The sequence below is a fragment of the Myxine glutinosa genome, chromosome 13, assembly GCF_964187855.1.
Source record: "Myxine glutinosa chromosome 13, kmMyxGlut1.1, whole genome shotgun sequence".
NCBI classification, from domain to species: Eukaryota; Metazoa; Chordata; class Myxini; order Myxiniformes; family Myxinidae; genus Myxine; species Myxine glutinosa.
In genome coordinates, this window is record NC_136273.1 from 46,700,110 (window position 1) to 46,727,931 (window position 27,822).

The 27,822-nt window shown below is 44.3% G+C and overlaps 1 protein-coding gene across 4 annotated transcripts; it reads right to left on the minus strand.

Annotated features, from left to right (window-relative positions):
* Nucleotides 1–4,342: 4,342 nt before the first annotated feature.
* On the minus strand, nt 4,343–25,151 carry LOC144888669 (uncharacterized). Of its 4 annotated transcripts, none has more exons than XM_078767395.1 (4): nt 24,894–25,151; nt 10,218–10,422; nt 9,621–9,679; nt 4,343–5,220 (listed from the first exon to the last, which is right to left on the minus strand). In XM_078767395.1, the coding sequence occupies exons 2-4, from the start codon at nt 10,321–10,323 to the stop codon at nt 4,993–4,995; spliced, it is 393 nt and encodes a 130-aa protein (XP_078623521.1). In that variant the 5' UTR covers nt 10,324–10,422; nt 24,894–25,151; the 3' UTR covers nt 4,343–4,992. The 4 variants fall into 4 exon arrangements, with proteins under 4 accessions (XP_078623521.1, XP_078623522.1, XP_078623520.1 ...); XM_078767396.1 differs by having other exon boundaries at nt 10,224–10,422; nt 24,877–25,129; XM_078767394.1 differs by having other exon boundaries at nt 24,877–25,121.
* Between the last annotated feature and the right edge of the window lie 2,671 nt (nt 25,152–27,822).

Consider the following 27,822-nt stretch of genomic DNA (forward strand, 5'->3'; position numbering starts at 1 on the left):
GGTCGGTGGTCGCTGTCTTCTACCGCCTACTTTCTGGCCTTGTACCGTCTGTTCTTTGTCCCAATAACCCCCACCCACCCCAAGTCTCTGCACAATCCACCATAAACCTCTTTCTGGTTAAACTCCCAAAATGCAGAATCACAGCTCACCTCCAGTCATTCGTTCCTCTTTTCTCCCACCTGTAGAACCAACTTCCACATTCTCTTCAATTTCATTTGACAGCTGTTTGCCATCTCACATCGTCCCACAATCCAAAACCATTACATTTTCTTCCCTCCCCCTCCCCACCCCACTCCCTCCTCCTTCCAAATTTCCAGTTTTCCCTCCTGAGAGCTGGAACTTCCTTTGGTATTCATCTTCTTCACCCTATGTATACTCTCCTACCCCCTCATTCCTCCCCACACCCATAGTTTGTCCAGGTCTGCCTCTATCCCCAATTTGAAAGCAACAGGCCTACTAATTCAGCCTCATTGCAGGAGATCCCAATGGCAAGTCCTCCTTTCTGGACTTGGTGATGACCAACTTTCCCCCACCCATGCCTCCTGCTATTCCTCAGCTCCAATTGGTTCATTTGAACACATGCTTGTGACAGTCACCATCTCTCTGGCTATTCTCAGATACGTGTCTCAACAACGGAGAGTCTGGCATTTTACTCTGCCAGATAAAGCAAGGACTGCAAGCCATCATCTCATTTCAGGACTGGCCCCTGTATCTGCTGCTCCTGATATTAACACAGCCTTGGAATTCTTCCACATAAACCTGCTCTCTCTTCTGCACAGATCCATCTCATATTGTCTCTTCTTAAGTTATCCTACTCTTCCTCCCACCCATGGTACACTGAATCCTGTGGTGAGGCAGTTGGAGAACGAGTCTGTGTCTGTCCTCAGGAGAGCCAGAAAACAACATCTGGCCAACGTAAAGGTTGAACTATCATAACATTCTCCTTCAAAAACCTAGTGGCACTTTGGTAAGTCTGTCTCTGGAGGACGTTCCACTTCCATCCCTTCCCTCACGTCAAATGGCACCACAGCTGACTCAGCTCGTGAGAAGGCCGAATGCCTCAATTCTGTTTGCTTCCATTTGTTTTGGCCCCAACCCCTCACTCTCTGTTTCAACCCTACCTAGTTGCACCTAACTGCTCGTGGGCTCTTATCTTTTTCACCTAAGAAGCTGGAGAAGTTTCCAGCAACCATAAACTCTGACTTTGCAATTAGTGTGGATGGAATCAGCACAGGGGTCTTAAAAACGACTTGCTGCTCTTGCACAACCTCTTACTGCCCTGTTCACCTTATCACTTGTCATAGTCAGCCAACATCACTGCCCTACATAAACAAGGTGCAAAAACAGATACTCTTCACGACAGATCTACTAGCTTGCTTCCAATCATCAGCAAGGTCATGGAATCCATCATCGCAGTTGACATGAAATTCTTCCTTTTCTCAACGGCCTGATCTCAGATCATCAATTCAGATTCAGACAAGGCCAGTTAACAACGGACATGCTGCTTCGACTCTCCCAATAATGGAGGGCCTCAATGTCAAATAAAAGATGAGGGATGAATCTCTAGATATATCTAGACTCAAGAGTATTTCATAGTGTGGCACCCTCCCTCTTTACCCCCCCCCCCCCGCCCCCACCCCCTGCCCCTCCACTTGCTCTCCAAACCTTCTGCCTATAACATCCAAGGCCAACGCCACATGTTGATTACTCATTTCCTCTACACCAAATTCCTCTATTGCAAATGTGTGGTGCTCTATAGGAGCCATTTAATCTCCTCTCCCCATCAAGGCTGGAGTGCCCCAAGGCAGGGTTGCAGGCCCCATCCTATTCCTAATCTTCATCAACCATCTGCCCGACTCTCTGAGGAATCCTCTATCTCTTTGCTGATTACTCCACCCTCTGTTGTAACAATGTCATCCTTCAGAGAGGCATGCAGTAGCCTCTTCCCTCTCTGAAGACCTCAATGTAATCACAAGCTGGTCAAACATCGAATACGTTTGACAAATTTCACACACCGTCTCCCCGAAAGGACAGGACATACAAATTCTTATCCACCTGCAAAGCCTAGATCTGCAGGTGATGGAATGCTGCTCTCCCCTCTGGGCTGGCTCGCCTGCCTCACACCTTTCTCGGCTTGATGCCAGGGAAACCAAGGCCTTAAAGATCATTGGAATCTCCCACAATAAAGCTGAGTCTTTGGGTCTCTCACTTTCACATCAGACAGGTCATTCGATGGTCTGTCTTCTACCACATCATTTCCTGTGTTGCACCCTCTGCCCAGTCAATCTGCTCCTCCATTTTACCCTCAGATATATGAAGGTCATACACAGGTTTGACAGTAACCCTCTTCTGATGAAACTCCAAAAATCCAGAATTACTTGTCACCTCCATTCTTATGCTCCCATTTTTTTTCCAACTGTGGAATCAACTTCCTTTGTCTCCTCAATCTCATTCTTTCTTCCAAGGCTTTAAGACAATTGTTCACCACCATCTCAGATCACCCTCCACTCAAACTACAACTATTAACCATCACCAAGCCCATGCCATTCCAAGTTTCCAGTTTTTCCTTCCTGAGAATTTGCAGCTATCTTCCTTGTTCACCCTGCGACCTTATTCTTCCCACCCATCCTTTATTTGTTCAAGTCTCCCTTCTTGTCCCTCAACTCACCCAGTTGTTGGTGTGCCCCTTCTCTCCCCTCTTTCTATGGCACGGTCATGTCTTGATCCGTTCCATGTTTCAGCTCCTCAATGAGCCTCGACATGGTTTCCCAAAAATAAATAAATAATAGTTTTCCAGAATATCGGAGATGAAAGTACATGTGCATGAGGTAGAAGAACAGTATACAAAATATTGTCTTTGGGCACTTCAGCCAAGACTGTGAAGAGATTGGAGGACTCCATTGATTGCAACATGACTGCGCAAGTGGAACAAGTCAAAGCCAAAAACGGGTGCATGTGGCCTTGTGTGCCACAATTGGTGAGCTTGGCAAACAGAATAGGATGCCAGATTGTGGCATGGAATGCACGAGCTATACACAAGGACATGATATTGACCTCGTTTGAGATTTTTGGCCTCGAACCATTCAGGAGGAAGAACGAACAGCATGTAGAGTTCCGTGATCAGGACAGAATCCAAATTAATAGTCATCTATTTGAAAAGAAGGAAAAACCTCAGCAGCGATGATGGATTCAAACACTACTTTCCATTTATTTGAAGGAAGGTTACTATTGTGTAGTTGAGAGACTCTTTTTCACCTTTCTTGTGAATGGGAGTGATTTTTGTTGACTTCCAGGCAGATTGGAGGGAGCCAAAGGAAAATAATAATTCATTGCTTGAGAATGGAGCACTGAATTGGAAGGGGTGAGTATCAAACTTATAAAACGGATTTTGCAGAAAAGGTAACTAGAGATGAATAGTGTAATCAAGTGTATAAACAATGCAAAGTAGAATGGCTTTGCTTCCTACCAACGAGAAAATGAAAAACAGGTGAGCATCGGCAACCGGTCCAAATCCGTAAGCATATCAAGGGAGAGTTGAAAGACCCAACTACGAATGTTCTTGCACGGATGCTCTCCCAGTGTCAGGAAAAAATGACAAATATTAGAACAAGATTTTTTTTTTTTGCGGCACAAAAACAGGAAAACTGCTGAGCATCATTCGAAAGATGTAAACTTGAGGGCCTCCAATCAAACAGGAGCCAAAGCAGAAAACATCGAATGGGATCCAGTTCACTTTTTCGTTTTTTTAAATTCAACTGCAATTTCAGCAAAGTGGTTCAGAGTCCAACTTTAGCCCTGATAAAATGAGTAGATGGGGTTGATCACCCATGCATGGTGGCACCTTGCCACGTCATGAAGATGCCTCGACAGTGATTCTACTTAACTTTGGCTTGCTGCTCACAGGAGAAAATTATTTCCTGCAAGGATATGGCATATTCCCTTTCCACTTATCCGGCAGGTAATACCAGTGATGCGTCGCGCACGGTGATGCACATTTTACCGTTTGCCAGAAATGTGTCGCTCGATTCAAAGACTCTGCTTTCCACGTACAATCGAGTAGTCACACACAATCCAAATCAAATAGGCCCAAACATCAAATCAGCTTCAGAATAGCATAACAATACGGTTTTCTTTTTGTTTACCATACATAATCAAGGCTCGTGGAAGAGCTAGATTTGTAGGATATAATTCCGTGCCAAATTAGAGCATTTCATAATCTAGTCAAGACAAGATGTGCTCATACAAGGCTCAATGGAAGCCAAACCATCACCCAGGTGCTGATGCACATTAGCTAGAGGGCCTTTGCTGGAAATAGCAGCAGAAATATTGTTTCAAACATATGCCAGTGAATCTGTGTATTAGGTTAAAAAAAAATGGCAATATACAATTCCACCAACCCCACATCCACCCACAATGCATCGTTTTACTTCCCCTCCAGACGGATCTTCTCTCCCATTCCTCCTCTTTTCCTTTTACCTCTACAGCATTTGTTACATCTTCAATACTAAGCAGCCTAAGCTGTACACAAAATTCACATTAGTTCCAGAAAACCAAATGCCTTTGCAACAAACAGAGGTTGAAATTAAAGTTTTTGTTATTGTTTTGTTGTTGTTGTGCTCCACCCACTACATTTCTGAATTTCCAAGTCCAAAGAATCTCAGAAATTTACAGGAAAATGCACAAATCCATCAACACTTGTACAGTTATGAAATGTAGTTTAAAATGAATGACGGTGGATGGTCATGATGGTGACAATGCAGAAGTGGAAAGGTCAGCATTCAAAATAAAAAAGAGAAGTCTTTACCAGTTCATGTAAAGCTTCCTGGTCCAGTGTGCAAAGAGTCTTTTGACAGTGGATAGAAAACTTGATGGATTTATCAAGATCATTCTGAAGTCCAACATACAGTGGAGAGACAAATTCGTATGGGTGCATAACTTAGAGGGGGAAGGAGGAAGCCATGAGAAATGGAGAAAGCATCTCTCAACAACCCATCAGATGAGCCGCTCCAGTGGAGGGATTGGCAGCCCAAGGTAACTAAAGGGAGTCTGCCTTCCTCCACTCAACTCCTGCTCCCTGGGGTTATAAGCGCCCCTTAAACTCTGCTCATGTTTCTCCCCGCGCAGACAGCAAATCACCAGAACCACCACAAGAGTCACAAGCAGGGCAGGTGCTACAAGGCCAGAAGCTATTTCAGCATGAGGAGTCAGAGCAGGTGAAAGCTGAGGGAGAGTTGGGAGCATAAATTAATTGGTAAAGATGAGGGTGGAAAGTTAAAACAACAAAAAAATAAAGGTGCAATTTGCACCAAGTTGAGCACACACATGAATCTTTTTGGTGGGGGCTTTAACATGCTGTCAATTTGAGATAGATATCTTCAGCTCCAAATACAGCCTGTCGATCACTCAGACAATATTAACCCAAGTTGCAGATATATCTGAATAAAACAAGCCAATTAAACTTGGCAAACCATAATCTCACCTTGAATGGGACTGACATCATGGAAATGTCACTCCCAAGAGGAGTCCTTATGATCACCGATAGAAATGTCTCCATCTGTCATCATGTATTTAAACTTGAGAAAAATGCTAGGGGCATAGAAAAGGCCCCTTTATATAGTAGATGTGCTATGTGGCAAAGTTTTAAAAAGAAGGGACATTCCATGGCTTTTGGAAAATGCTAGATGATAGAAAATAAGGGACATTCAAAAAATCTTGTGTGCATGCTGGACTACCCTTGTGTTCTGAGGAGGAACCAAGTAATGCTCCAGGAAAGTGAATATAAAGGGGCGCCAATTTGATTCAGACACCTGCATGAAGAAGTAAATGTATTTTATTTGCCAGATGTGGGGCGCCCCTTTATATGAACTTGTCTAGAGCATTACTTGGTAAAGCCTGTGTCGTGTGTCGGTGTGTTTCAACCACTTCTCCTCCTGGCTATCTCTCTGCTCTCTTTGCCATCCAACCATAGTCAGCAACTCCAGGATGCACACTCCTCCATTAAACCCCTACTCATTAAATTAACAGTTTCCAGGCTTACCGCAATCAATCTCATTCCTCTGGTTTTTGAAATTGCTTTCCTGAAGCAGTTCGATCATATTCTACCCCACAGGGCTTCATGTAGGCTGTGCACCACCATCTCGTGTCATTGCCCATCCCTACCCACAATACCTTCCACCATCATTAACCCTACCTAACCTTCTTGCATGTTACTGCATTGACTCCTCCCCTCTCATTGGTCATTCTCCAACTACCGTGCTGTCAGTTTGTTGCCTTTTTACCCTCTATGTTGTACTGTAAAGAACAAATTGTAAAAAATTCATAATAGGATCAAATATTTTAACTGCTATTGCATAGCATCAAAACTGAAATAGGAAAAACAAATACCACAAGGCCCATCTACCTTGTGATTCAGCTCCGCTATCAAAGTCAGAATAAGGATTTCTTTGTCATCAGAAAAACAAATATTGGTCACAAATGTGCAATTGCCATCAATCAGTGCCATGTTGAACCTGAAGGGCCTTGAGATTGGTGCCTTTGATCATGCATTCAAAGCAACCATCATGCTGAATGTTTGAATCAGTTTTACAATTTATCATCCCTTCCGTTTTAGCAATTCAAGGTTTTGGCAACAAAGGCTTACATTCGATGCCAAATCTTTCCTGCAACGTCAAGTACTGGAGGTTTTCCACAGGGTCAAACCGCTTCAGAGTACATCCACATTTCCGTTCCATCCACGAACACCCGTTCGTCATTGCATGAACAGTAAATATGGCATGACTTGTTGGTAGCTTGCGTGTGTATTTTTTATTTTTTGGGGGATACAAGATACCTGTTAGCTCGTGTAACAGCTAACATTAATAAATAAAAAAATAAATAAAAGGACACCTAAAACATATAATAAAGGGAGCGGGAGACAAGATAGGGAGAGAGCGGGAAGCACACAGGTACAACAGTACTCGACAAGCCACTACATCTCATGATTATTGTGTGGCCATTGGCAACTCAAGGGTGGGCCGTTATGATGTTTGTTTCTTCACCCTCCACTGCCAAACTCTGGAACTCTTTACCTTCACATGTCTTTCCTAACACGTATGATCTTCCCCTTTTCAAAAAGCAGAATCTCTGCTTTCTCAAAAACTCTTCTTTTTTTTTTTTTTGTATACAAGATCGAGGCTCGTGAAAGAGCTAACATTAATCACACAAAAAGACAAACCGACACACAAAACACAAAAAACAAGGGGAGCGGCAGACAAGATGGGGAGAGAGGGGGAAGGACACAAACACAACATTTGAGAGCAGGGACATCGGGAGGACTTGGGGGGAGGTGGGAGAGGAATAAAACATATGAACACTGCAAGGACTCTGGGGTGAATTACCGGGGGTAGAAAAGATCAAGGTTTTCGATGGGGGAAGATAAGAGATGGTGGTGAACAGCTGTTTTAAAGACCTGGAGGGTGGAGTGGGATTGAAGGGAGTGGGGGAGTTTGTAGACTATTCTCCCCTTCTTTACTTTTCTATCAATGCAGCTCTTTTATTTGGCCTGGCCTCGATGAGGACGACATAGTCTGTGCCTGGAGCCTTCTACGTAAAAAAAAAAACGAAACAAAAAGTAGAGAACAGGGACATCGGGAGATCTGTGGGAGGGAGAGGGCTTGGGGGGAGGAGGCATTTGAAGGGGGGGGGGGGCGAGTGGGAAAGGTATAAAACATATTGACACTGCTAGGACTTCCAGGAAAGAAGTTATTTTAAAAAGGTGGATCTGGGGTGAATTAATGGGGGTAGAAAAGATCAAGGTTTTGGATGGGGGAAGATAAGAGATGGTGGTGAACACCTGTTTTAAAGACCTGGAGGGAGGAATGGGATTGAAGAGATTGAGGGAGTTTGTTCCAGAGGTGGGAGAAAAGGGGAATTAGAGTGAAGGTGAGCAGTGAGTCTTGATTTTGGCAATTTCACAAGAAGAGGGATGATGGCAGATCTTGTGTGTCCTGCAGGAATATTTGTGGGACAGAACACAGACAGAGCTGGGGGAGCTAGGCCGGAGAGGAGTCAGTAGAAGACAAAGTCCACCAACCTGCCTGCGGTGAGTGAGTAAAAGGCCCTCAGAGTTAACTTCATCGCGGGAGATTCCAATGATTCTGAAAGCTTTGGTTTCAACAGCGCGAGGCCGAGCTAGGTGTGAGGCAGGAGCACCACCCCAGAGGGGAGAGCAGTATTCCATTGAGCTGCAGATGAAAGCCTTGTGTGTAGTGAGGAGCTCAGGTGTACCAAGAAAGGACTTCGCACGATGGAGGATGCCCAGTCGGCGACTGGCTTTGGAGGCCAGCTTGGAAATGTGGTTTTCCCAGGAAAGATCATGGCAGATAGTGAGACCAAAAAGCTTGAGTGACAGAACTTCTTGGAGAGGATTGTTGAGAAAGTAGATGGGAGGGTTGTCCAGTCGGTCTTTTCAGAGAGACATAGTGAGAGTGTGAGATTTGTCAGGATTGAAAGACATGTTTCACTTGTTTGACCAGTCTGATTTTGTCCACGTCTGCAGAGAGTGAGGAGGCTGCAGACTGCCGATCTGAGGGATGAGGCATGGAGCGGCAGAGAGTGGAGTCATCAGCAAAAGGGAGAGAGAGGATTTTTCAGAGAGTCGGATAGATCATTGATGAAGACCAGAAAAAGCACAGAGCCCAGAACACTGCCTTGGGGAACTCCAGCCTGAACAGGAAGAGGAGATGAGAGAAATCAATTCAGGGCCACACGTTGACTATGACCAGAGAGGAAGTCCGCAAGCCATGCGTGGAGATTTCCATGGATACCATAGGAAGTGAGTTTGGTGAGCAGAGCGGGGTGCCAGACCGTATCGAAGGCACGTGATATGTCAAGGGAGACAGCTCTGACTTCCTGTTTGGCTTTGAGGGCCTCTATCTATTGTTGAGACAGCAGAAGCAGCATGTCCAGTGTAGAGTGACCTGGTCTGAAACCAAATTGATGATCAGAGATCAAGCCATTGAAGAAGAGGAAGGATTTCATATCCAAAGCAATGATGGATTCCATGACTTTGCTGATAATTGGGAGCAGGCTCATTGGTCTGTAGTTGCAAGGATCTGTTTTTGCACATTTTTTTGTGTGAAGCGGTAATCTTGGCTGATTTCCAAAATTGGGTGATAATTTAGCGTGGAAGAAAAGACCTCCGAGATGTTCGGATTCCAAGTACTTATTCATTGATCACAGTGCTCTCCAGCCCTGAATAGTCACCCGGGAAATGACTGGAGATAAACCAAAGGTCATGAAGCGGTAACCAAACTGTCAATGAACCAAAGGCAAAATGATACCGCTACAATAGTACATGTGTAGCGATTGCCATGTATGGGAGGGTCTCATCAGGGGGGTCCACTTTCATTCCTGTCCCCTCTTCCCCCACTCATAAAAATAAAAAATATATATTAAAATCCTCAAAAATAGTTAAATATTATTTTGTTTGTATATATATATATATATACATACATACACACAGAGTCTGTTGTCAGAGAGATTTTTGGGCTGGTGTAAAACAGGCACGATGGGCAGAATGGCCTCCTCCTGCATCAAAGTTCATTGTTATTCCTCATTAACTACAAATCCCTTCGACTTACGCAGCAACGTGATCGATGAGTATGTGCACAGCTGGAAAAGCTTCTCTCACAATCCAAGCCTAAGGATAAAGAAGAAAAAAACAACTTCTGCATTACTAATAAAACAGCAACACGATTTCTCCCAAAAAAATGGTGCGAGATAGCAGAGTGGAGTTTGACTCCAAGACCACAACTTCCAGGTGACAATTACAATAAAGACGATTAGAAGTGCCATGAAAAAAATAAGCAATGATTTAAACTGACATTTCCAAGGAAGCCAATACAACTTAAAGTTAACTCTTAAATTCAGGTGTTAATCCAGCCCCAGTTTTGGGTTTAAACACCAGGCTATAGAGGATGCGGTTCACAGGTGCCTCACGATAACCATATCATTCTCTCTATTGATAGAGCAGGAAAGACAGCTTATGGTGAATCATTTGAAGATTTAAACTGCAAAGCATGTAAAAGGAAGGGTATAACTTTTCAAAAAACAACAAAATAAAAAAACTTTTCACCTCCCACAAACTTGAACCGCACACCCACGACTGCTAAATAACACGATGAACAACCTTCAGGATGAAGCCCATGGCAGGTACGAATCTTTAATCGATACCTTACCCGTACATTGACGAAGCTCCTTGTCACTGCAGGCCAGATCATGAAGTGGAAAAGCTTGACATGTTGTCAAGAGGCAAAAGCATAGGCCCAACATCTGAGGCAACATTGTCTTCGCCTACAAAGTCGGATCACCCTGCCATGGTGTTAGCCGTCTGCTTGCACGAACGAAGCCAGCTCCTCACCGGGTGTAAGATTCACACTCGCACTGGCAAAGGAAAACAAAGGCAGAGGCTCATCAACATTTCACACAAAACCTGCGAGGAAATGAGAAACGCAGGCTCGACTCGCACAGAGCAGCGAAGCGATACACAGTACATGGACTTGTTGGTGGGACAAGTGATGATGCATGGCCCCAACTACCAGACCAGAAAGGAAAGCAATTTTCACTCCCAACGGAGATTAGCTCAAGACAATCGTTTGTGAACAAATATTTGATTCCCACTTCACGACACAAGGTAAAACACCAAAGAATCTCCATTTTGCAAATAACATTACAGAACTCAATAAAATAAACATGTGTACATAATCAAACCTGAGTGTTAAGATTTTGTTTATACTCAATTTGTATCTAATGGAACACCCTGAAAGGTACAGAAATGGAAAGGCCAACAAATGTTTATACAATTCATCATATTTTCCAGCACATATTACCAGCTCAAGTAATCAACAGAAGGCAGTCTTTTGCATTATGGCTTTCCATGATGATTTACCTATTACTTCTAGCCTATTACTAGAAGTAATAGGTATTACTGCTCTTCTAGCTTTCTTCTAGCTTTCTAGAAGCTTCTAGCTTTCTAGCTTTCTGCTCACCTTCACTCCTTCATTCCTCTTTTCTCCCGCCTCTGGAACAAACTCCCTCACTCTCTTCAATCCCACTCCACCCTCCAGGTCTTTAAAACAGCTGTTCACCACCATCTCTTATCCTCCCCCATCCAAAACCTTGATCTTTTCTACCCCCGCTAATTTCGGTCCCCTTGTGTTTTATACCTCTCCCCCCCCTCCCTCCCCCCTCCCCTTCCCACGCCTCCTGCCCCCAAGCCCTCTCCCTCCCACACTTCTCCCTGCTCTCAAATGTTGTGGTTGTGTGCTTCCCCTTCTCTCCCCATCTTGTCTTCCGCTCCCTCTTTTTGTATATTTTGTTTGTCTGGTTGATTTGTTTGTGAAATAAATGTTAGCTCTTTCACGAGCCTCGATTCAGTCTACAAAAAAGAAAAAGAAAAAAAAAAGCCCATTCCCCCTCCAAACCCCAGATTCCCAAACACAACCCTTCTCCCTAGAGATTTAATTCATCGTCTCGAAGGCATAGGGCCTCGTGGGAAGATGGTGCCTAGAAAGCAAAGAACAAGCTGTGGATTCATCCAGTTGACAGTATAGCCGATTGGATGAGAAAGGCAGTAAAATGCGCAACTATGAAGGGAGATTACAACATGGCGTACAGGCACAACGAATACCTGGGTGAGAATGTGGTTTCTGGAGATAAAGGAAATGGTTCCACAATTAGGAGGAACAAGTCAAACGAGTTGGAGTCGGTAACCAGCTCAGAATAAGCCCCTCCAAACAGACACACACACAGTAGGAATTTGCGAAGAGGAAGGTTGCAAAATACAGCACAAGCAAACGAAACTTAAATAATACTTAAAACATACATTTGAATCTATGATGAAGAACAACCAAAGTGCAGTTTTTAGACCGTTTGCGTTGTTCGTGTATGATTCACAAAGCAATTCATGAAGCATGGGAGAGTGTTCTTTGCTCCAAACACACCAGTTTCATTACGAGGCCTCAAACTCCTATTAAAAGCAGAAGTTGATAACTTGCCATTTCACTTCTCTTGTCATTCTGTCTCCAGGAGGCAGATTCCTTTAATGACGTCATTAATCGTTTTCCTGGACATGATTTGATTAATTCATTAATCTGCGATTATTTTGTAGTGATATGAAAATGACCTGAGGAGGGGGGAAGAGGGCTAATGAAGGATTGACTTATTAATGACATTTCATAACGAACGTTATAATAAATGTTTGTAACGCTCGTTAGAAACGACCACAATCAGGTGTATCGGAAGCTCCTATTTAGACACCCTAGCCTCTGTCTGTGTCTTCTGCCTTTGTAGGAAAAGTTATTATGTTTTCCCGATTGCAGTTATTCACCTTTCCACAACAACAACAACAGGCATTTTAAGGCCACTTTCCCTGCGAGAGCGGGGGTTAGCCTTGCGGTCCCCATGACAATCTTCTCCATTTTGCCCTATTTTCTGCATCTCTCCTTGTTAACCCCCTTGCCCAAATTTCTTCTTCCACCACCTTTAGCCAAGTCTTTCTCGGTCTTCCCCGTCCTCTACTTCCTTCTACATTCATTTCCATCACTCTTCTCAACCAGTCACTTTCATCCTTCCTCAACACATGACTAAACCATCTCAAACTGTTTCTCTTCACAGCATCAATCACAGGCTTTCTTCCCATCTTTCGCAATTCATCATTTGTCTTCCTCTCTCTCAACGATACTCCGCACATCCATCGAACCATTCATATTTCCACCCTTCCCAGCCTTCGTTGCTGCTCTACGTTCATTACCCATGTCTCACTCCCATAAATCATAACACTTCACACATGCAGCATACACCTTTCCCTTCAGCTTCAACGACACTCCCCTCCTCGTCATCACGCCACTCAGTTCCCGAAACTTCTTCCATGCACACCTCACTCGAGCAACCGTTGCCGAGTCTGATCCACCTTCTCCATTCAGCATGTCTCCGAGGTAGCAAAATGTTTTCACACCTTCCAGCTTCACGCCGTCTCCAAGATCAAACTCAACTTTCCTCCATCTGCAGCTCCCTCTGTGCACACCTTACACTTGAATGTAGCTGCCACACTGGTTAATGACCCGCTCAGACCACTACATTTTTGATGAACCCACTCAGCGCACATTGTACATTGAATGGAGTTCACTCCGACACCCTTCCTGCACACAGCACACGGCCACTTCCCAATTCTTTCCACCTCACCACATGCTTTACCACTTGCCATCACCGTCGTCTTTCCGATATTCACCTTCAGACCTTTTGTCTCCATACATTCCTTCCACTTGTTCATCTTCTCGTTCAGTCCATCCTTCCCACGTGACTGTCAAAACTGCAGGCCAGCTCCATACGACTGTCAAAATTGGCTGTGCACCTGTATGAGCCCCACATGTTCCATAGACATGCTATGTCCACATGAGCAACTTTGGACATGCTGCATTGATGTGTAGGAGACCATTAATGATTTCCTCACCACAGGATCATGTACATGACCCTTGTGGGCTGGGACGGCTAGAGAGAGCCTCGCAGAGGGGAATAAAGGGGGCACAAGTGTGGCAGTGGCTATAAAAGCCAGCCGTATTCAGCGCCATTGGGGAGAATTCATCGATGTCTCGCAGTTGGAGAGAGGTAATCGGGAGGGAATCAGCACCATAGGGAGGGCTAGGAAAGGATTCGGCCAATGCAGTGCTAGGCCCCGCAGTAAGTTCAGCTTGAGCATCTCATTGTCAGAGCCATCGTAATCACGGCACGAGTGACAAGGCCCTCATTTGCAAGCCAAATCTATCTCGAGCTTTCAATACAGTCTGGCATCCCACCTATCTCTCCAAACTCTTCCTATGTCATCCAACACCAACTCCACTCTTAGGTTACCGACGTCTTCCACTCTTGTAGCCAACATGTGGCTCTCAACAGAATCCTTTCATCTCGTCTCATTGTCAAGGCTGCAGCGCCCCCATATTATTCCTACTCTTCAATGCTCTTTCTGGAAAATCCTCTTTGCCAATGACTCCATCCTCTGCTGTGACATCCCCCACCCTTCTGATAGACAGGCAGCATCCTCTTCCCTCTAAAGACATTGAGAAAATGTATGTGTAAGGACCATACTGCAAGCCCTCCCATCTACTTTATAAACAGGCCTCTCAAAGAAGTTCAGTCACTAAAACACGTGGGTTTTACTCTCAGCCATGACCACATATGAAAGTTGGCCTCCAAACCAAAGTCAGTCACCACTGGGCATCCTCCGTCATAAAAAGTCCTTCCTTGGCACACCTGGACTCCTATCCACCTACAAGTCCTTCATCCACAGCTTAATGGAGTACTGCTCTTACCCCTGGGCTGACTCCCCTGCCTCACAGCTTGCTCAGCTTGACACCATGGAAACAAAAGCCTTCAAGAACCATTGGAATCTCCCAAAATGAATCCGATTCTATGAGCTTATCAATTCGCCATGGCAGACATGTCGATGGTCTCTCTGTCTTCTACCACATCCTTTCTGGTTTTGCACCCTCTGCCCTTTCCATGCTTTGCCCCACACCCCCATGTTTCTGCAGGGAGCATGTGGTCCACCAGCAAGCCCATTCTAGTGAAACTTTCAAAATCCACAATAACTGCTCACCACTCATTCGTTGCTCTTTTATCCCCACAGTGGGAACCAGCTTCCGCATGCTCTTCAATGCCTTTCTTCCCTCCAGGTTTTCAGGACAGCTCTTCACCACCGCCTCAGATCAACCCCCCTCCCATCCAAAACCATGTTTTCCACCCATTAAACCAACCCCTCCCCCAAATATATATATTTTTTGCATCTGTATTCATCTCATCCACCTCCTGCACTCTTCCCTACCCATCATCCTTACCCCCGCATCCCTTGTTGTCCGTCTGTTTATTTTCCCCCTTGGCCCTGCTGTTGGTATTTTCCCCCTTCTGTTTATTTTGTTATTTTATGTCGTGATTTGTTCTCTGTTCGAGCTGCTCTTTCACAAGCCTCGACTCTGTCTACAAAAAAATAGTAAAAAAAAACAATGGCACTCCAGGGCATGCTCCCCATCAACATATGTGCATGTGAAATCAGACCAAGACAGGTGAACAGTCCTTCGTCATCTAGGTTAACAATGTGGTGCTGATCGGGTTGTCGCCCCCCCCCCCCCCCGCCCCCCCTGTTTCCATATCCTTGATTTACAGGTATTCTCCCCATCCTAGGTATTATTATACATTAAACTTGTGTTTAAAAAGCAGGATTGTTGTGGTTTTTAAGCTGCAAAATTGCCCTACAAGGTAACCCGCTTCCTCTAAAAACTGAGCATGTGTGTCGAACCTGCCACGCAGCAAACCTAATTGAATGCACGTGCACAGAACACCTCGGCTCAGCATATTGGGAGTTAATCTCCGACACTCTCGGATCACCCATTGGAGACCGACCCTGTCCAAGTCCAGTCTCATCTGGATACATTCTAGTTAAGGTGTGCTCCAAGAGTCTGCTTGAACTACTGTTGGCCTACTCATATTTTCAACAGACTTCTTAGGATTGCCATCATCCCGTATGCTTTCCTCTAATCCAAGGCCCTCTAATTCAAGGCCTCAAGGCCTGCATACGTTCACTTTTTGTTGTTTTTCCTACATTGCATCAATTTCAATTACGTAGTTACATTTCTGCCATTCCACCCACAACTGATCGCACATATGAATCCAGCAACTAATGCATCAAGCCACATACTCACCCCCATTCCTTTGCCCCCACTTTTTTGTCTATCATTTAGAATCCACAAGCTGGTCCAACTGCACCCTTCCTTCCTTAAAGTTTAAAATCTCAACCATCCAATTAACTTTGCCCCTCAAATGCTGTCCCCTTGTCTACCTGCTCATCAGCCTGTCCTCCACTACACTCCATTTGCCAACTTTCCACCCTCGAGTCTAGCTCTTTCAAACTGTATACAAGAGGAGTTTACCAGGAAGTGTTAAAAATAAATACATAAACCTATTTTCCCCCCCATTACTCAGTGGTGCAAGACTTTACAACCCTCCCTTCTCCCCACATGTTCAATTTCTCATCGTATTTCCTATTCTGTCAAGGTTCGCCTGCAAGAACACGAGCACCACCACAAACATGCAAATCTGTCTCTTATCATTATTGGGATTTTTCGTCAAGTCATCGTCATTGCATAAAACCCTGAAGCTTTTCACAGAAACAATCTCACCCCACCATGAACCTCTCACCCCTCTTCAGCATTTTGCCCTCGTTAGGTACCGAGGGACGAGTGAGGGATGCGGTCTTTCATCTACCTACCTCCTCCCCCCACCACTACTAGTACTACAACTGAGCCACCCTGTTCATCTCCCTCACTCACCCTTTTATCTGCCATCTGTGTTTGTTTGCCTGTTCCCCACTGCCCTGGTGTCAAGATGACGTCCCTCCGTCCTTTATCTTACTCTTCTACAAGCCCAGTTTATGTAGCGTAAGAGTTTGAGCCAATACTTCTAAATGTATACCAAAACCCTCCAACTTAACTCAACTTTGCTTATAACCCAACAACATCGAACAGGTTTTTCCACAATAATCGGTCAACAATAGCTTGGAAAGAGGAAACTTGCGAGACACCTAAGAATCCTATTCTTTACTGACAACGGAGTAAAATGAAAAACTAACAAAACCTTCAACCTGGTTAAATATCACATTGAATTGACTCAAATATTTAGCATCCCCACCAGAACAGTCAGGCACGTGAGCAAACGGAAACCAAGAATAAATGCACAAAACATACACCTTTGTTGAAATATCAAAATACAAGATGGCACACATTATGCCTTCATTTATATGGGGGAAGGTCTTCACCCGTGTCCTCTTAACCCCCCCCTCCCTCCTCATTTGGCATAGAAGAACCACCTTTAGAGGCCATTTTTTCCCCGCATAGCAGGGATTGGCCTTTTTTGGGCACCGTGGTCCCCTTTTTGAAGCAATGTTTTATGGCTGGATGCCCTTCCTGCCACCAACCCTGTTAGTCACCTCTTGCGACACACAGGGAATTACCAGTAAACTGGTACTCAATTTGCCGACCTCGGAAGGATGACAGGCCGAGTCAAACCCCTGGCGTTAATTCAGCGATCGACTGGGATTCGAACTCAGGATCCTAAGATCCCAAGCCGGCACCCAAACCGCTAAGCCAACACCAGGCTGGGAGTAAATTTGGCATCTTGGAGTAAAATAATGGACTCACCTATTGCATATGGGATTGGCCGGTTTTCTGCACTGTTATAACATCTACCAACCTATTCATCAAAGTCAAAGGTATTAACACAACTTGGTGTCGTCCGAAGCTCAAGGATCTCACCCAATATGTATTAAAAGCAAAACAAGGTCATTCGGAAACAATGGACAATTGGAAGAACACTTTTGGGAAACAATGGAACACAAAGATGTAAACACTTTTGGGTCATTTGACGCACACCCAAACCAGAATCGATCAGACAAACCCAAAAACTGATCCTCTAACTGACCACCTAATCCATATTCTGCGACAAAGTGCACCACCACACAATTAAACTAGAACGGCACTCGGTAGCGCACATTCCTCCGCCAAGCTGAATATTTCACGTTTTGCATCCCACTGATGGGTCGGATGTGGATCCGATATTAAACTAAATCTAATCGGCTTGTTATTGCTGCCTAACCAACAGATCCACCAAGTTTTGTCATAATCCGTCCACAACTTTTTGAGATCTTGTGCTGCATATAGTTGGTTTTTTTTTTTTTGCCCTATCTCTGAATGGTGAAGAATCCCTTAAAAATTCTCACATCCAGATCCGGATCTTCACCAAAATCGAATCGATTAGTCCTTGTCACATACCCAACCTCTTCACCAAATTGTCTGAATCTGTCCACAACTTTTTGAGATATCGTGTGATATAATCGCTTTTGGCCTTATCTCTCAATGATGAAGAATCGCTTAAAAATTATCAGATCCAAATCCGGATCTTCACCAAAATTACAGAAATTTGTCCTCATCACAAACCCAATCGCTCCACCAAGTTTTATAATAATCCGTCCACAACTTGGAGATATTGTGCTATATATCGTTTTTTTGTCCTATCTCTGAAAGGTTAAGAATCACTTTAAAATTCTCAGATCCAGATCCGGATCTTCACCAAAATTACAGAAATTTGTCCTCATCACAAACCCAATCGCTACACCAAGTTTTATAATAATCCGTCCACAACTTGGAGATATTGTGCTATATATCGTTTTTTTGTCCGATCTCTGAAAGGTGAAGAATCACTTTAAAATTCTCAGATCCAGATCCGGATCTTCTTCACCAAAATCGAATAAATTCGTCCTTATCACAAACCCATGCAATCTCTCCACCAAATTTCGTACGAATCCATCCACAACTTTTTGAGATATCCTGTTCACAGCCAGAGAAACAGACAGGTGTGAAAGCATAACCTCCATCCACCTTCGGTGCAACAGGTAATAAACCATGATCTAGTCATTTCCACCAACTGATTTGTCTCTTAAACAGAGTCTATTATCAAAGCAAATATTAACACCTTAAAAATGGTTATTCGTATAAATAATTAATCAATCACCTTATTGATCCTTACCCATATACCATAGCAGTTAAAACAAGACACAGAAGCTTCCTTTGCTGCATTTAACAACGATGGCACAAAGCGAAATCATGCCGACGTGATAATGAACACAAGACCAAATCAAGCCTACATCACAATGAACACAAGCACAAATCAAGCCTACGTCACAATGAACACACGCACAAATCAAGCCTACGTCACAATGAACACAAGCCGAAATGAAGCCTAAGTCACAATGAACACAAGCACAAATCAAGCCTACATCACAATGAACACAATCGCAAATCAAGCCCACGTCACAATGAACACAAGCACAAATCAAGCCGACATCACAATGAACACAAGCCCAAATCAAGCCCACATCACAATGAACACAACCCCAAATCAAGCCTACGTCACAATGAACACAGGCCCAAATCAAGCCTATGTCACAAAGAACACAAGCCCAAATCAAGCCTACGTCACAATGAACACAGGCCCAAATCAAGCCGACGTCACAATGAACACAAGCCCAAAACATGCCTATGTCACAATGAACACAAGCCCAAATCAAGCCCACGTCACAATGAACACAAGCCCAAATGAAGCCTACGTCACAATGAATACAAGCCCAAATCATGCCTACGTCACAATGAACACAAGCCCAAATCATGCCTCACGTCACAATGAACACAAGCCCAAATCAAGCCTACATCACAATGAACACAAGCCCAAATCAAGCCTATGTCACAATGAACACAAGCCCAAATCAAACCTACGTCACAATGAACACACGCCCAAATCATGCCTACGTCACATGAACACTGCTCACCTTCACTCCTTCATTCCTCTTTTCTCCCGCCTCTGGAACAAACTCCCTCACTCTCTTCAATCCCACTCCACCATCCAGGTCTTTAAAACAGCTGTTCACCACCATCTCTTATCTTCCCCCATCCAAAACCTTGATCTTTTCTACCCCCGCTAATTTCACCCCAAATCCTACACCTTTTTGAAATACCAACTTCTGTCCTGGAAGTCCTTGGTCTCCTTGTGTTTTATACCTCCCCCCCCCCCCTTCCCACGTCTCCTCCCCCCAGGCCCTCTCCCTCCGGTGCTTCTCCCTTCTCTCAGGTGCTGTGTTTGTGTGCTTCCCCTCCTCTCCCCATCTTGTCTTCTGCTCCCTCTTTTTGTATGTTTTGTTTGTCTGGTTGATTTGCTTGTGGAATAAATGTTAGCTCTTTCACAAGCCTCGATACAAAAAAAAAAAAAAAAAAAAAAACAGGCCCAAATCAAGCCTATGTCACAATGAACACAGGCCCAAATCAAGCCGACGTCACAATGAACACAAGCCGAAATGAAGCCGACGTCACAATTAACACAATCCCAAATCAAGCCCGCGTCACAATGAACACAATCCCAAATCAAGTCGACGTCACAATGAACACAAGCCTAAATCATGCCGACGTCACAATGAACACAACCCCAAATGAAGCCTACGTCACAATGAACACAAGCCCAAATGAAGCCGACGTCACAATTAACACAATCCCCAAATCAAGCCCACGTCACAATGAACACAATCCCAAATCAAGTCGACGTCACAATGAACACTATCCCAAATCATGCCGACGTCACAATGAACACAAGCCCAAATGAAGCCTTCGTCACAATGAACACAAGCCCAAATGAAGCCTACGTCACAATAAACACTAGCCCAAATCATGCCTACGTCATAATGAACACAAGCCCAAATGAAGCCCACGTCACAATGCACACACTCCCAAATCAAGTCGACGTCACAATGAACAAAAGCCCAAATCATGCCTACGTCACAATGAATACAAGCCCAAATGAAGCCCACGTCAAAGGGAACACAAGCCCAAATCATGCCGACGTCACAATTAACACAATTCCAAATCAAGCCTACGTCACAATGAACACGAGCCCAAATGAAGCCTATGTCACAATGAACACAAGCCCAAATCATGCCTGCGTCACAAGGAACAAGCCCAAATCAAGCCTACGTCACAATGAACCAAGCCCAAATCAAGCCCACGTCACAGTGAACACAAGCCCAAATCATGCCGATGTCACAATGAACACAAGCCCAAATCAAACCAACGTCACAATGAACAAGCCCAAATCAAGCCTACGTCACAATGAACACAAGCCCAAATCAAGCCCACGTCACAGTGAACACAATCGCAAATCAAGCCCACGTCACAATGAACACAAGCACAAATCAAGCCTACATCACAATGAACACAAGCCCAAATCAAGCCCACGTCACAATGACCACAACCCAAAATCAAGCCTACGTCACAATGAACACTATCCCAAATCATGCCGACGTCACAATGAACACAAGCCCAAATGAAGCCTTCGTCACAATGAACACAAGCCCAAATGAAGCCTACGTCACAATAAACACTAGCCCAAATCATGCCTACGTCATAATGAACACAAGCCCAAATGAAGCCCACGTCACAATGCACACACTCCCAAATCAAGTCGACGTCACAATGAACAAAAGCCCAAATCATGCCTACGTCACAATGAATACAAGCCCAAATGAAGCCCACGTCAAAGGGAACACAAGCCCAAATCATGCCGACGTCACAATTAACACAATTCCAAATCAAGCCTACGTCACAATGAACACGAGCCCAAATGAAGCCTATGTCACAATGAACACAAGCCCAAATCATGCCTGCGTCACAAGGAACAAGCCCAAATCAAGCCTACGTCACAATGAACCAAGCCCAAATCAAGCCCACGTCACAGTGAACACAAGCCCAAATCATGCCGATGTCACAATGAACACAAGCCCAAATCAAACCAACGTCACAATGAACAAGCCCAAATCAAGCCTACGTCACAATGAACACAAGCCTAAATCAAGCCCACGTCACAGTGAACACAATCGCAAATCAAGCCCACGTCACATTGAACACAAGCACAAATCAAGCCTACATCACAATGAACACAAGCCCAAATCAAGCCCACGTCACAATGACCACAACCCAAAATCAAGCCTACGTCACAATGAACACTAGCCCAAATCATGCCGACGTCACAATGAACACAAGCCCAAATGAAGCCTTCGTCACAATGAACACAAGCCCAAATGAAGCCTACGTCACATTAAACACAAGCCCAAATCATGCCTACGTCATAATGAACACAAAGCCCAAATGAAGCCCACGTCACAGTGAACACAAGCCCAAATCATGCCGACGTCACAATTAACACAATCCCAAATCAAGCCTATGTCACAATGAACACAAGCCCAAATCAAGCCTACGTCACAATGAACACAATCCCAAATCAAGCCTACGTCACAATGACCACAAGCCCAAATCATGCCTACGTCACAATGAACACAAGCCCAAATCAAGCCCACGTCACAGTGAACACAAGTCCAAATCATGCCGACGTCACAATGAACACAAGCCCAAATCAAACCTACGTCACAATGAACAAGCCCAAATCAAGCCTACGTCACAATGAACACAAGCCCAAATCAAGCCCAAGTCACAGTGAACACAATCGCAAATCAAGCCCACGTCACAATGAACACAAGCACAAATCAAGCCTACATCACAATGAACACAAGCCCAAATCAAGCCCACGTCACAATGAACACAACCGCAAATCAAGACTACGTCACAATGAACACAAGCCCAAATCATGCCGACGTGATATTGAACACAAGCCCAAATCATGCCTACGTCACAATGAACACAGGCCCAAATCAAGCCTATGTCACAATGAACACAAGCCCAAATCAAGCCTACATCACAATGAACACAGGCCCAAATCAAGCCGACGTCACAATGAACACAAGCCCAAATCATGCCGATGTCACAATGAACACAAGCCCAAATCAAGCCGACGTCACAATGAACACAAGCCCAAATGAAGCCTACGTCACAATGAATACAAGCCCAAATCATGCCTACGTCACAATGAACACAAGCCCAAATCATGCCTCACATCACAATGATCACAAGCCCAAATCAAGCCTACATCACAATGAACACAGGCCCAAATCAAGCCGATGTCACAATGAACACAAGCCCAAATCAAACCGACGTCACAATGAACACACGCCCAAATCATGCCTACGTCACATGAACACTGCTCACCTTCACTCCTTCATTCCTCTTTTCTCCCGCCTCTGGAACAAACTCCCTCACTCTCTTCAATCCAACTCCACCATCCAGGTCTTTAAAACAGCTGTTCACCACCATCTCTTATCTTCTCCCATCCAAAACCTTGATCTTTTCTACCCCCGCTAATTTCACCCCAAATCCTACACTTTTTTGAAATACCAACTTCTGTCCTGGAGGTCCTTGGTCTCCTTGTGTTTTATACCTCCCCCCCCCCCCCCTTCCCACGCCTCCTCCCCCCAGGCCCTCTCCCTCCCGCGCTTCTCTCTGCTCTCAGGTGTTGTGTTTGTTTGCTTCCCCTCCTCTCCCCATCTTGTCTTCTGCTCCCTCTTTTTGTATGTTTTGTTTGTCTGGTTGATTTGTTTGTGGAATAAATGTTAGCTCTTTCACAAGCCTCGATACAAAAAAAAACAAAAAAAAAAACACAGGCCCAAATCAAGCCTATGTCACAATGAACACAGGCCCAAATCAAGCCGACGTCACAATGAACACAAGCCGAAATGAAGCCGACATCACAATTAACGCAATCCCAAATCAGGCCCACGTCACAATGAGCACAATCCCAAATCAAGTCTACGTCACAATGAACACAAGCCCAAATCATGCCGACGTCACAATGAACACAAGCCCAAATGAAGCCTACGTCACAATGAACACAAGCCCAAATGAAGCCGATGTCGCAATTAACACATCCCAAATCAAGCCCACGTCACAATGAACACAATCCCAAATCAAGTCGACGTCACAATGAACACTAGCCCAAATCATGCCGACGTCACAATCAACACAAGCCCAAATCATGCCGACGTCACAATAAACATGAGCCCAAATGAAGACTTCGTCACAATGAACACAAGCCCAAATCCTGCCTACTTCACAATGAACACAAGCCCAAATGAAGCCAATGTCACAATGAACACAAGCCCAAACGAAGCCGACATCACAATTAACACAATCCCAAATCAAGCCCACGTCACAATGCACACACTCCCAAATCAAGTCGACGTCACAATGAACAAAAGCCCAAATCATGCCTACATCACAATGAACACAAGCCCAAATCAAGCCCACATCACAGTGAACACAAGCCCAAATCATTCCGACGTCACAATGAACACAAGCCCAAATCAAGCCCACGTCACAGTGAACACAAGCCCAAATCATTCCGACGTCACAATGAACACAAGCCCAAATCAAGCCTATGTCACAATGAACACAAGCCCAAATCAAGCCTACGTCACAATGAACACGAGCCCAAATGAAGCCTACGTCACAATGAACACAAGCCCAAATCATGCGTGCGTCACAAGGAACAAGCCCAAATCAAGCCTACGTCACAATGAACACAAGCCCAAATCAATCCCACGTCACAGTGAACACAAGCCCAAATCATGCCGACGTCACAATGAACACAAGCCCAAATCAAACCTACGTCACAATGAACAATCCCAAATCAAGCCTACGTCACAATGAACACAAGCCCAAATCATGCCGACGTCACAATAAACATGAGCCCAAATGAAGCCTACGTCACAATGAACACAAGCCCAAATCCTGCCTACTTCACAATGAACACAAGCCCAAATGAAGCCAACGTCACAATGAATACAAGCCCAAACCATGCCTGCGTCACAATGAACACAATCCCAAATCAAGCCGATGTCACAATGAACACAAGCCCAAATCAAGCCCACATCACAATGAACACAAGCCCAAATCAAGCCCACATCACAATGAACACAAGCCCCAATCATGCCTACGTCACAATGAACAAGCCCAAATAAAGCCCAAATGAAGCCTACGTCATAATGAACACAAGCCCAAATCATGCCAACGTCACAATGAACAAGGCCAAATCAAGCCTTATTAACAATTAACACAAGCCCAAATCATGCCTACGTCACAATGAACACAAGCCCAAATGAAGCCTACATCACAATCAATGCCCATTCATTACATCACAAACAATGATCTCTTGAAACATTTCAAGGTTTACCTTTCCATGTTCTTTTAATCATTTAACCTCTTTAAATGAAAAACCTGCATAGTCTACGGAAGTTAATGTTGGAATTTAAAACAGATAAAAAAGGAGGGAACCTCACGGGAGAAACATCTACATCAAGCTCACCTGCACTACAAACACACCTTGTCCATTCAGCCCACGTTAGCATCGGTCACCGCGTTCTTCACTGCGATCTGGTCCGAAGTCCATTTATATTAATGCGCGCAAAAAACAACCAAGAGTCGGACAACAACTGCGATTCAAGTCGCACTTATAGAGCACAAAGCCTCGTTGTGGCGACTTGGAAGAGGAACTTCGACTTTAACTGTAATTATGTGGTTTGTCCAGTCTGATTGCTTTTCCTTCTGCACGTGGGGGCGTGGCCAAGCTCACCTGTATTCAGGAAATATTGTCTCTTGACAGCTCGAAAGCTCGAAAAACAAATGAAAATGATTTTAAAAACAAAGTATGACGAAAATATCAACAACTTGTCACATTTTGCGGAAGGCAAATGTCTAAAGGTTTGGCCAGACGGTTTTAAATAAAAACGGTTTGGCAGGACTCAAATCTGAAAACCCCAGAGAGTGTGCCTTGGTCCATACACCGCCCAAACACCTGTAGCGGAATAGTCTGTAAAATATGTGTTTTATACTTTGATCAATACTTTTTAAATATTTTTTTTCATAATGAATGACAAACCTTTCATCAGTCATGCCTTTTACCATTATCAGCGCGAATGATTTAATTATAACAACTTCATTCATGAGAGGGGAGTTTTATGTAGTCATGTGGCAAGTGAGCAAACTTCTCTGTCAGCAGGTCAATAATTTGTCTTTAGCTTTGTACAGGGTAAGTCATAATAAGTCCCAGGAGTTATAACATATTACAGTAATAACACAAATATAAAATAACAAGAGTAATAATGACGTATCTTACTATAATTCACCAAATGTCTGTCTGTCCGTCAGTTCCCATGTACCGAAAAAACGGCTGAAACGATCGCAATGAAATTTTGGGTGTGTAATCCTGGGACCCCCAGGAGTAAAATAGGCGATATTGTTTTTTTTTATTTCAGGTTTGATCTCCAGCATTTTCAGGTTTGGTCTCCAGCATTTTCAGGTTTGGTCTCCAGCATTTTCAGGTTTGGTCTCCAGCATTTTCAGGTTTGGTCTCCAGCATTTTCAGGTTTGGTCTCCAGCATTTTCAGGTTTGGTCTCCAGCATTTTCAGGTTTGGTCTCCAGCATTTTCAGGTTTGGTCTCCAGCATTTTCAGGTTTGGTCTCCAGCATTTTCAGGTTTGGTCTCCAGCATTTTCAGGTTTGGTCTCCAGCATTTTCAGGTTTGGTCTCCAACATTTTCAGGTTTGGTCTCCAGCATTTTCAGGTTTGGTCTCCAGCATTTTCAGATTTGGTCTCCAGCATTTTCAGGTTTGGTCTCCAGCATTTTCAGGTTTGGTCTCCACCATTTTCAGGTTTGGTCTCCACCATTTTCAGGTTTGGTCTCCACCATTTTCAGGTTTGGTCTCCACCATTTTCAGGTTTGGTCTCCACCATTTTCAGGTTTGGTCTCCACCATTTTCAGGTTTGGTCTCCACCATTTTCAGGTTTGGTCTCCACTATTTTCAGGTTTGGTCTCCACCATTTTCAGGTTTGGTCTCCACCATTTTCAGGTTTGGTCTCCACCATTTTCAGGTTTGGTCTCCACCATTTTCAGGTTTGGTCTCCACCATTTTCAGATTTGGTCTCCACCATTTTCAGGGGTGGTCTCCCCCCCCCCCCCCCCCTAACGTTATTTCCCCACACCTCTGATACGCTTCGTTTTCTTTCGACCTCACTGGTTGTGACGTGAAACGCAATCGGTGGATAATTCATGACACCCAGGGACATGTCGTGCTTGCCGACTCCGTTCACATCACTTCGGGGTACACTTGACATTTTACCTCTGGGTACACTTGACATTTTACCTCTGGGAACACTTGACATTTTACCTCTGGGTACACTTGACATTTTACCTCTGGGTACACTCACTGACATTTTACCTCTGGGTACACTTGACATTTTACCTCTGGGTACACTTGACATTTTACCTCTGGGTACACTCACTGACATTTTACCTCTGGGTACACTTGACATTTTACCTCTGGGTACACTTGACATTTTACCTCTGGGTACACTTGACATTTTACCTCTGGGTACACTCACTGACATTTTACCTCTGGGTACACTTGACATTTTACCTCTGGGTACACTTGACATTTTACCTCTGGGTACACTTGACATTTTACCTCTGGGTACACTCACTGACATTTTACCTCTGGGTACACTTGACATTTTACCTCTGGGTACACTTGACATTTTACCTCTGGGTACACTTGACATTTTACCTCTGGGTACACTGACATTTTACCTCTGGGTACACTTGACATTTTACCTCTGGGTACACTTGACATTTTACCTCTGGGTACACTTGACATTTTACCTCTCGGTACACTTGACATTTTACCTCTGGGTACACTTGACATTTTACCTCTGGGTACACTTGACATTTTACCTCTCGGTACACTTGACATTTTACCTCTGGGTATACTTGACATTTTACCTCTGGGTACACTTGACATTTTACCTCTGGGTACACTTGACATTTTACCTCTGGGTACACTTGACATTTAACCTCTGGGTACACTTGACATTTTACCTCTGGGTACACTTGACATTTTACCTCTGGGTACACTTGACATTTTACCTCTGGGTACACTTGACATTTTACCTCTGGGTACACTTGACATTTTACCTCTGGGTACACTTGACATTTTACCTCTGGGTACACTTGACATTTTACCTCTGGGTACACTGACACGATATCGTAAACATTATCCATATCCACGAAACGCCTCCACATTACCTCAGCGTAATTCAAACCGTGAACACAGCGAATATTGGGGAGTCCATTGATCGTGTTCAAGGGATGACACTATCCCTTGAACACGATCACACAAGTACATCAGTAAGCCTTATTCATATCATATCATATTCATTATAATAGAGCAAACGTATATGGTTATGTAGTTATTCA

Coding starts and splice junctions, on each gene's coding strand:
- LOC144888669 (XM_078767395.1), bottom strand. CDS start 10,323: ATGTTGCCTCAGATGTTGGGCCTATGCTTTTGCCTCTTGACAACATGT. Junction 9,680..10,217: donor GGAGCTTCGTCAATGTACGG/GTAAGGTATCGA, acceptor CTTTATCCTTAG/GCTTGGATTGTGAGAGAAGC. Junction 5,221..9,620: donor CTCATCGATCACGTTGCTGC/GTAAGTCGAAGG, acceptor ACTCTCCCTCAG/CTTTCACCTGCTCTGACTCC.